This window comes from Syzygium oleosum, unplaced genomic scaffold (assembly GCF_021117445.2).
Source record: "Syzygium oleosum isolate NSW1041296 unplaced genomic scaffold, Sole_v2.1 Sole_v2.31, whole genome shotgun sequence".
Classification (NCBI taxonomy): domain Eukaryota; kingdom Viridiplantae; phylum Streptophyta; class Magnoliopsida; order Myrtales; family Myrtaceae; genus Syzygium; species Syzygium oleosum.
In genome coordinates, this window is record NW_026607515.1 from 2,756,235 (window position 1) to 2,766,643 (window position 10,409).

Below are 10,409 nucleotides of genomic sequence, written 5' to 3' on the forward strand. Positions count from 1 at the left end.
AAACAAATATCTCAACACCAATTGGCATATAAAGATATGGTGATAATTTGGGATGAATCGTTGCATTGATTGTGGACCTTTTTTTATCAAGTTCCAAAGTGTGCGAGGCACCTCGTATCTTGGCTTTTTATTTCTATCGTCAAAAGATAACAAATCGAGATGAATTGACATACTTTAAAGGGATAATTACACAAATAGTTGCTAAACTTTAGCTTAATGTATAGTGTAGTCCCTGAACTTTTAATTTGTTTAATATGATCCCTGAACTTTAACCTAATGTGTAATGTCATCTCTAAACTTTTAATAACTTTTGACACATATTCAATCTAGTCCCTGGATTATATCCCTGAATTTGAATTAATTGAAGGATAACATTGAATATTTTTATATAGTCTATAGACTAAATCGAACACGTAACAAAAGTTCATGAACCACATTAAACAAATTAAAAATTCATGGACAATATTGTACATCGGGTTAAAGTTCAGGAATCGCATTGAACAAATTAAAAATTTGGGGATTGCATTGTCAAAGTCTATGAACTATTTGCGTCATTTTCGCTACTTTAAAACTATTTGAGAGGCAAATTGACAGAAAAAAAAGAGAGAGAAAGAAAGAAGAGATGAAGAGATATCTTCAGGGCCATTTTGATAAAGATCCCGAAATATGGGGGTCACTTTGATATTTCTCCCGCGAGGTTAAATTTAATTAACTAACGTAATTATGTAAGGTAAACTAGAATTTCCCGGGAGGCGAGACCGTTAATCTTCGTGAGAAAATCCCAACGCCACCGCCTCCTTCCTCCTCCTCTCTCTATCTCTCTCGCGACGTTTCCATCACCAAACTTTCTAGGGTTTCTTCTGGTCGTCTTCGCTTCTCGATCGGCCCCCCCAAAACCTCGCCTCCCGATCCCTTCCACGAAACCCCGGCGAGATGGTCCTCTCGCAGAAGCTCCACGAGGCTTTCAAGGGCACGGTGGAGCGGATCACCAGCCACCGCACCGTCTCCGCCTTCAAGGAGAAGGGCGTCCTCAGCGTCTCCGAGTTCATCGTCGCCGGCGACAACCTCGTCTCCAAGTGCCCCACTTGGTCCTGGTAAAATCCGCCCCCCTTCCCCCACCCCCCCTCTTTTTTCGTCGGATTCTTCCCCGACGTCACGATTGCGAGATGTTCGCCGGCGATTCTTTTGGGCAGGGAATCGGGCGAGCCGAGCAAGAAGAAGCCGTATCTGCCAGCAGAGAAGCAGTTCCTGATAACTAGAAATGGTAATTTTTGTATCAGTTCTTTGCTCGCTCTTTCCGTTCGAACGGCAAGATCGTAGCTTTCCTTTTTAGTATTGAGCCTCGTCTTGTTGCTGATGAACTGGTTTCAGTTCCGTGTTTGCGGAGAGCTGCTTCCGTGGAGGAAGAATATGAGGCTGCAGGAGGGGAAGTTTTGCTTGATAACGAAGATAATGACGGTTGGCTAGCCACTCATGGAAAGCCGAGAGGTGGATGACTAAGTTTAGGTTGAATGATGGCTCTTGCTTTTCTTGTCGCCTCATTTTGTGTGTTTTTTGTATCTCGAACCAGAAACTAAGGGGGACGAGGAGGATAATTTGCCTTCTATGGACAGCTTAGAGATCGGCAAGAAAAATCCTATTCAGTCCATCCCTTCGTATTTTGGGGGAGAGGAGGAAGAAGACATTCCGGACATGGCAGAGTACGAGGAACCCGACAACCTCATCGAGACGGATCCTGTTGGTTATATTTGCTTTTGTTGATCTCTTAAATTTTTTTCATGTTAAGTGCATTAATAATTGGCTGCAGGAGTCTCAAAATAGATTCGTTTTGGTTTTTTGATGCTTCTCAGACTTCAGTACTGTATCTGGTCCCATAAAAAAGCTTGAGCTTTCCCATTTCTTGCTCTAGATGATAATTTAGGAGAATGTGAAGTTATAGGCTAAAATTGCAGGACAAGAAGGATCACCGGTATTTATTTTAATTATTCTGATTTTACCTTAAACGATGTATTGAATTCCGTTTTTGTTTATTTCTTTAGTTTTGGTCAAGGTTGGGTAGGTATATGTTTTAGTAGTGGACAGGCTTCCCCCCTTTCTTCCTTGAATCTGGCTGAAGCAGAAAAGGAAAGTATGGGTTTGTGTTGATAAAGAGAAATAGGAAGTTGAGCATCCGGAGCATGTGAGCGGTAATGAACAAGTTAGTTGTTCGTAGATGTTTGAGAGGGACTGCAACAGGGAAGACTCGCTCTTATTGAACGAAGTTGATTAGCAATTGGTAATCTTAAAGTCCGGTCTGATATGTTAAAGATGCATAAGTGAGATAAAAGTTGATCTCTGTTTTGTGGTTTCTAGGATCAGTAGATGATTGTAGGAATTATACATTTAGCATCTAAATTATAGAAGCCGGTCGAATTCTTATCATTGAGTTAACATGCATGAGTTGAAAAACAATTCATCCATTGATTTTCAGCGGTTCGTTATGTGAGTTTTGGTTTTTTGTTATGCAGGCAACACTTCAGTCTACTTATCTGGTGGCTCATGAACCTGATGACGACAACATACTGCGGACCCGAACTTACGATGTCAGCATAACGTAAGATAATTCTATCGTTCGAGTTGAAGTTTCAAAATTCTAGAAGTTAGTCTTTTGTTATGCACTTTTAGAGTTCTCAGACCATGACAGTGGTGTATGGATCTTTTAGACTAATGTTAATAAAGCTTTTTATTTCCATAGTTGCACTTACCATACGGAGGGTCAATGAGGCAGTAGTATGATTTTTATGCCACTAACATGTTACTGGAGAAATCTTTTTTCAAAATTCTTTTGAAAGAAACATCACTTTTCTTTAATTGAGAAAATGTATTGCGTTGAATACCTGGCAATTTTAAATGCTCTCTAGACGATACTTTTGGCAACAAAGAGATTCACAATGTCTCTTACTTTCTAGAAAGTAAGAGTTACTCAATAACCTATTTGAATTGTGTGCTAGTGAGAGTATTTTAATTTCACTTATAGCGATCAAACACAAATTCACTGTGAAGACAACAGAACAAAGTCACTTATAAAAATATTTTCGGACTTGTTTTTCACCATGGGTACTTATTTGCAGCATATGCAAATATCAACAAGTAATTGTGAAGGTTGAATCTAGGTGAGAGAGTGCAAGGGAGTTATGGGGTATATCAATTTTCTCTTCGTGGGAGAACAGCTTTTAGAACTGTTTCAGTGTCTGGGTTGCTCGATTTATACCTATCTCTTTTGCTTGATGTGCTTCTCCACATCTTTCATGTTCCATTTCTAGGTTTCAGCATTGTCTTGTGAGTTGTGACTATGATAGAAACTCCATATTTGATGCGAGTAAAGTAGAAAACCTATCTTCTGCACATTAGCAGTTCTCTAGCTCGGAATAGCAGTTTTCGGGTGTGCTTTTTTACCGTATGAAGTCAGAAGAAATACCACATCTTACTTTTGCTTGTATGTATGTGTCGCTGAGATGCTAAAATGTGAGGGTGCTAAATTTATATTGACTGGAAGGATGAAGTTTCTTGGATTAGGACATGAAGTAAATGTTATAATCAAGCGCTGTGTAACCGTGGCGTGATCTCACATTATTTTTTCTTTTCTCTGTGTTATGTAGGTATGATAAGTATTATCAAACTCCTCGGGTTTGGCTTACTGGATATGATGAGGTTTGTCTTGCAACTTAATCTGCCATGCACATCGCACTGGTTCATTCTTTTAGCATGATTCTGTGTCGTATCATATAGCTGTTGGAATATAATGATTTGACAGTTTTCTGTTTTTGGTGATGTTTCTGTTGTACGTGGTAAATTTTTTCCTTCAATAAAAAGAAATGCAATCATAAGCTTCAAAATCACAGGAGTTCGATGAATGAATTTTAGCAGCACTATCTATTGATAATTTCTGAGGCAGAATTATGTTAAACGAGATGCAATCACCGAAGATGTCATTGAGTTTTTCATGCTGTTTTTCAATCAGCTTAAAGAAAAATCTTGTTTGTGTGCCTTTGGCAGTCAAGGATGCTTTTGCGACCAGAGCTTGTACTTGAAGATGTTAGTCAAGACCATGCACGAAAAACGGTGAGATTTATATTAAATGTTACCAAGATAATTAATTGCCAATTTTTTTTTCTATGAGGCTGTGTTATTCCTTGTTTATACCAACAAATGGCTGGATGAATGATCTTGCTGCATTCTTTCTCAATCAAGTTGCTTGGTTGTGCTGCCTTTATCTATTCATATGAAGCTTTTGATAGGTCATATTGGAATTAGTCATCATTACCTTTGGCTTAAGAAATATATTGTCATTGCTTAACTGTTATTTTATATTACAACTTGTTGGGTTTCTAGAGATCCTATACTTGATCTGTGACAAGCTTAATCACATAGCAACGCCATCATGTGATGTTAATATCTAGTCCATCACAGATGAGTAGAGAAAATCTAGTTGTGATCGTCAATTTTGGCCATTCTTGTAGTAAATGCTTATTGTTTCATACTATGTGCACAATCTGCAATGTATTTTAGAATCGTTTCAGATCTACAAGAGAAGCCAAGTGACTTGTGTTGGTTTTGTCATTGGAAGTTTATCAAGCAAATTTTACTTTTGTTAATGGCCTTTTCAAATTTACTTTCTCGTTAATGGCCTTCTCAGTTCATTTCCATCAGCCACTGGACATGCACTTATTTGTCATTGTATTGTGTTGTGTCCTTTTTGACCATGTGTAATCTACCAATATAGGTAACAATTGAAGACCATCCTCATTTGCCTGGAAAACATGCTTCAGTACATCCGTGTAGACATGGCGCAGTAATGAAGAAGATCATTGACGTATTAATGTCACGTGGAGTTGAACCCGAAGTTGACAAGTAATTTCCTCTCACACTTTATACTTGTTTTTGGTTGAAATTTCTCTGTAATCTCGTTTGAGAAAGTTCTGCAGTCTTAGTAGGAAAACTATCAGGTTGGTCTTTTTTCCTTTTTGGCTGAAACTGTCTGGTAGGTTTAAATTGAATTGGTGCTTCACAACTGGTGTTGGTTTCTTTTCGGGTGTACATTGCTATTACTTTGGGATAATGACACAAACAGTTCCTGAATTTTGGCCAAATGTTTAATTTGGTCTCTGAACTTTTAATTCGTTCAATGTGGTCTCTGGACTTTTGATACATGTTCAATTTAGTCCCTGAGCTATATGAAAATGTTCAATATAGTCCCTAAAATTAAATTAATGGAAGGACTACATTGAACATTTTCATATAGTTCAGGAACTAAATTGAACATGTACCAAAAGTCCAAGGACCACATTGAACAAATTAAAAGTTAAGGGACCACATTGCACATTGGGTTAAAATTCAGGGACTACATTGAACAAATTAAAAGTTCATGGACCAAATTGAACATTTAGCCAAAGTTCAGGGATTGTTTGCGTCATTTTCCCTATTGCTTTATGTTACAACAACTGATCTTGGTGATATGGGATCGTGCCTTTTGCCGTGTTACGTGCATTTGATACTTGTGTATTTTAAGCTTATTAGATTCTGACACTTTCACGTTGTTTTCTTGGCAGGTACCTTTTCTTGTTCCTTAAATTTGTTGCCTCTGTTATTCCAACTATTGAATATGATTACACAATGGACTTCGACCTTGGCAGTTCCAGCCGCTGATCTGAGGTAGATCACATGGTTAATATTGCAATCATGGAATCTGCCTAGAGATGGTTAAGTGTCCTTTTGGCTTGCATCCTCAAATAGTATTTATATATCATTTCTTTATATTCAAGAACATGCTGATTAGATAGATCCTTTTCATTGAATAGGCAATTCTATAATTTATAAAAAGTTGGAAGTGAGTATAAAGTGCATTTTTCTTTTTCATGTAAATAAGACATGGAAACATGTGAAACCTCCGTTGTTGCATTTTCAAAACGGAATCACGTTTAGCTTATTGAATGCCTTAGAGCACGCTTTGACATTTCCTTATATAATGGAAGGGCAATGTCAGATCTGGTAGTTTTAACAGGCTTCTTTTGAAACCACCTTTGAATTTTTGAACAATTCAATCACCTTATATATCTCCCTTTTTTTCTAATGGTCATTGAGAAGTCTTTACGAACTTTCTTTGCGACTTAATCATTGCGTTTTGGGTACTTCTCTTCTTTGACTCTATCACTGGATGCTTATTGCTTTATAGTATGGTGACTGACAAATATTGTGGCAATTGAGGTCAAGTTGAAGTAAACTAGTCCCTAGTCAACTTGGAGATTTCAATGCTTTCATTTTGTATTAATATCTGTTCATGGTCTCTATTTTTTAGGATGTATGGATTTGTTGAATGCTGCTGCAAAGCACCTAAAGCTATAGTCAAGATCTCACTGCTCTTTTTCCCTTAATATGTTCTTTACATCCGCATCTGTTTGGCGGTGAGTCTTTTTATGCACCATATGAAGCTTACGCTTGCTATTTCTGATGGTTTTGTTTGTAGGTTTTTGAGGATCCAATCTGCAAAATCCACACGAAGAGCAGGAGCTTCCTGTTCATAGTAATCCTTCCCCCCCGGGGAATTTGTGAATTTCCGTGGGATTACAGAAAGAAAAACAAACCGTACATGTCAATAGGGGTCTCTGTTGATCGGTCTAGTATGATTTATCTGGACAGCTAAGCATTAATTTGGTGTCATGAACGCGTTTGTTAGCAAATGCTGATTTGTGGATATGTATATTTTACTTAATGAAAATATTTAAATGTTACTCTGGGCACGGCAAGTTCCTTTGTTTGTTTCAGCTTGAGTCTTCATGAGTCATTTTGCCTGAAGTTTACGAGTTAAGTTGAGAGATCTTGAAATACCGGTGAGCTGGTACTTAGAGGAAAACCCTAAAATGCTGGTTGGTTGGCGGTCTCCAATTCGAGTGGTGAGCTGGTTGGTTGGCGGTCTCCATTTCAAGCAAAGCTTAAATTGGTAAGAAGGGAAAGATCCGTTATATAATGAACTGTCGGGATTGATCGTTAAGCTGTGGCTCGCGTGTATCTGCCTCCACTAATCACGCCTGGCTTGGTCAGTGTATATTGCCGATTACTCGTGCCCATTCATACTGAAAAATGGCATCTGTACTTGTACAGTGTCGTGCGTATACATGATGCGCACCCCTACAAAGTATCCTTGTTTTTCCCTGGGAAGTCCCCTTGCAAACTTCCGTTTGATGAAAACATGCGCGATCGATTAGAACGCTCTGTTTTGCTCAACTTGATTGATTAGAATATCGGAGCCGAAACTGTTTTTTTTATTTATTTATTATTTGGTCTAATAGCTGAGTCTGGTTGAGCTGCATATTGAGAGCATGAGTTTAGACTGATTGTTTGAATCCCTTGCCATCGTGAGGTGGTGATTAGAGGAGAAAATGTTTTATGAGAAGAAAGCTGCTTACTCGACACTTGTGCGCACCGTCATAACCGCACAGGTTTTAATCGGTCAACATCGCAAAACGGAAGGCGCGGTTCCAGTTCAATGTTCCAAGTATGATTCCGTAGTGCAAATGAAAACATCCCGACGAACGGTTATATTAGATAGTCATATACCAGGAGGTATGTGTATTCGCTTGCCTATGTGTGGATTTACATGCATTGAAGTGGCTATATAAGTAGAGTCACCTGTTCAGTTCAGCAGCTCAACAAGAATGACGACAATTCGGCGCCTCCTGTTCCTCATAATCTGCTCTGTCTTCCTCTCCGCGGCCGCAGGGGAGACCCCTGTGAGTTTCGACACGAGCCTTCTTTTTACTCGTGTCCTCTTTCTTCGTCTCATTTGATCTCACACGTCTCTATTGTCATGTTCTCATACATGTACATGTTAGGCTGTCTATGTTCTTTAGCATAATGATTTCCACTGTGCAGAATAACTGCGTGTACACCATCTACGTGAAGACGGGCTCGTTGATCAAGGCCGGGACCGACTCCAGGATCAGCCTGATACTGGGCGACCTGTCGGGGCGGTCGGTCTGGGTCCCGGATTTGGAGTCGTGGGGCTTGATGGAACCGTCCCACAACTACTATGAGCGCGGCAACCTCGATGTCTTCAGCGGGCTTGGGCCCTGCATCGGCCCGCCGCTGTGCTGGCTCAACCTCACCTCCGACGGGTCCGGGGACCACCACGGTTGGTACTGCGATTACGTGGAGGTCACGTCCGCCGGGCCTCATAAGCACTGCGGCCAAACCACCTTCCATGTTGACCAGTGGCTGGCCACTGATGTTCCGCCCTTCAAGTTGACGACAGTGATCAACGGGTGCGAGAAGGACGATGCGCGTTCAGCGCGGCGGAGCAAGGGCGGGGCTCTCGTCACGGGGAATCCAAGGTTGTTTGCTCGAGAATGATTAAGAAAAACTGCCAATCGCAATTTTGGTTTACCTTCTTTTTTCCGATATCGATTTGTTTTCGCTTTACTTCATTAACGCTTCTTCGTCATCGACCTACTCGTTCAATGACCGAGTTCGAATTTTGATGTTTGAGAGAGAATTATTTCGCGAAGCTCGTTTAAGGGGATGGATCTTCACTAATTAGTCCGATGAATCGCTTAATTTCCATATGTAACTTCATATTTTATGCTATCTCGGGTACATGATTAGTTTGATGGTGTGTTATTTGATCTAGTGGTTATTTCTCGACGTTAATGAATCAACGATTCTATATCCCGTTTAATTATTAAAAAAAACATCTTTTCGTACAAGTAGATTTCAAAAAATGTTGATAAATGATTAAAAAAAATGTTAATATGAAACATTATGGGTTAGCTGATATTTGGTAACTAGCCAACAATTTATGGAAAACTACTGTTTTTTGCCGTTTGCAAATTATTGATTTTAGTTATACTTTACCTCTTTTTTACTAACGTTTTAAATTCATCAATTTTTATATGAATTTACCCATCTTTATTTAAGTTAATTACAATTTACGTTTAGCTTTAATTTTTTTTTTTTCAACTTCTCTTCTCTAGCATAGAAAACCTTATCTTATCTTTTTAATTAGTGGAATTACCTCAACATCTATGAAAAGTATTTTCTTGGAAATAAACAAAATGGTTGAAGATATAAGATCCACAAAAAATACATAAATGAAAATAGAGCCACAATTCAGAAGTTTATTTTTAATCCGATATACTTATCAATTCTTTAGAAATCATCAACTGCAATCAAAGTATTTATTAATTCTTTTCGATGAAGTTATCATCTAGTTTTGTGGTTATCGTCTCTTGTTTGAGTTAATTACAACATTAATTTTTTTTAAGTAATTACCAACTTCTTGTCTTTGACATGAAAAGAAAAAAAATTCTCTTATCTTTTTAATTATCGAAATTACCTTAACATCTTTAAAATCTCGAAGGAGAGATTGGATCTTTCTTTGATCTTTATTTTATTAGTACTTTCTTGGAAATAAAAAAGATGGTCGGAGATATAAGATCCACCAAATTATATGGACAAAAATAGAGGCAAAATTCAAAAGTTTATCTGTAATAAACGGGTTTCTTCCTAAACATTGTTACCTAATATTCTCGTACACCTATTATACAAATGTGAGATTTTAATAGTATTATTGTTGCGACTCAAGCTGATGCAAAAATATTCGAAAAGAAATTAATGTTCTACTACTTATCTAATGCCATAGTAAGAATTTTTTAAAGAAAAACCAAAGTAAGAAGTATGGTGATTTCTCATCTATTTGGAAATTTTAAGTGAACTGAAGAAATTTTTTGGTTTAAATGATAGCGAAGGATTAATGGATAGTATGGAAGTAAATATGTCAATGACTATAAAATTATTCTATGAGTGCCCATGAACCAGGACATATCCATGAAAGCACCTTTTTCAATGAGAGTTCAAGAGGCTAAATTCTATTAATCACCATCAATAGCTGACTCTCTCTCTCTTTTTGAGCATTACAGTAAAGAATTTCAAGAGGTAATAATCTCACCATTTCCCAAGATATTTTAAACTCCAAATTCAGTTCTCGAATCGCCAGATTTATCACCGTCAAATTTTATCAATCACCATTGATCACTCTCTATCTTCTTTTTCGGAATTCCAATATACTTAGGGTTAAGAAGCTTCAAAAACACTACTTTTCCCCTTAAAATCAAATTTAATTAGCAACTATTATGAGTATGAGAACTTGTACAAGCTACATAATACATAATATTTAGATTGGTTAGTAATTTTTTTTTCTAAAATCAAAATTACTGCTTTGGGCTTTTTAGCTTTAGGCCCAAAACACTAGCACCGGGCCTAAACAGGCCAGGCCCATTTCAATCACCCGAACCGCCTCTGCGTGACCCGAACCCGAGTCCGACATAGACGGTATATGAGACCGAGATTCAGAACTCTGCACGCATATTCAGTTGTCT

General features: G+C 38.1%; 2 protein-coding genes across 3 annotated transcripts; both read left to right on the top strand.

The window, feature by feature from the left end:
* The first annotated feature begins 788 nt into the window (after nt 1-788).
* LOC115683145 (autophagy-related protein 3) lies at nt 789-6,776 on the top strand. 2 transcript variants are annotated; one of them, XR_008814780.1, is made up of 10 exons: nt 789-1,094; nt 1,194-1,264; nt 1,372-1,488; nt 1,571-1,737; nt 2,508-2,593; nt 3,639-3,690; nt 4,036-4,101; nt 4,763-4,890; nt 5,589-5,738; nt 6,503-6,776. XR_008814780.1 is itself a non-coding variant. In XM_030607577.2 (10 exons), exons 1-9 carry the CDS (start codon nt 934-936, stop codon nt 5,683-5,685), a joined length of 945 nt encoding a protein of 314 aa, XP_030463437.1. In that variant the 5' UTR covers nt 790-933; the 3' UTR covers nt 5,686-5,691; nt 6,503-6,776. The 2 variants fall into 2 exon arrangements, 1 of the variants encoding a protein (XP_030463437.1); XM_030607577.2 differs by having other exon boundaries at nt 790-1,094; nt 5,589-5,691.
* An 837-nt stretch (nt 6,777-7,613) lies between these two features.
* Nucleotides 7,614-8,554, top strand: LOC115683146 (PLAT domain-containing protein 3-like). The gene is made up of 2 exons (XM_030607580.2): nt 7,614-7,766; nt 7,909-8,554. Exons 1-2 carry the CDS (start codon nt 7,692-7,694, stop codon nt 8,383-8,385), a joined length of 552 nt encoding a protein of 183 aa, XP_030463440.1. The 5' UTR covers nt 7,614-7,691; the 3' UTR covers nt 8,386-8,554.
* The last annotated feature ends 1,855 nt before the right edge of the window (nt 8,555-10,409 follow it).

Excerpts from the sequence above, each read along its gene's own strand:
- LOC115683145 (XM_030607577.2), top strand. The coding sequence starts at position 934 with ATGGTCCTCTCGCAGAAGCTCCACGAGGCTTTCAAGGGCACGGTGGAG. Across the intron at positions 1,738-2,507 it reads ACCTCATCGAGACGGATCCT|GCAACACTTCAGTCTACTTA; the intron begins GTTGGTTATATT and ends TTTGTTATGCAG. Across the intron at positions 4,102-4,762 it reads AAGACCATGCACGAAAAACG|GTAACAATTGAAGACCATCC; the intron begins GTGAGATTTATA and ends CTACCAATATAG.
- LOC115683146 (XM_030607580.2), top strand. The coding sequence starts at position 7,692 with ATGACGACAATTCGGCGCCTCCTGTTCCTCATAATCTGCTCTGTCTTC. Across the intron at positions 7,767-7,908 it reads CGGCCGCAGGGGAGACCCCT|AATAACTGCGTGTACACCAT; the intron begins GTGAGTTTCGAC and ends TCCACTGTGCAG.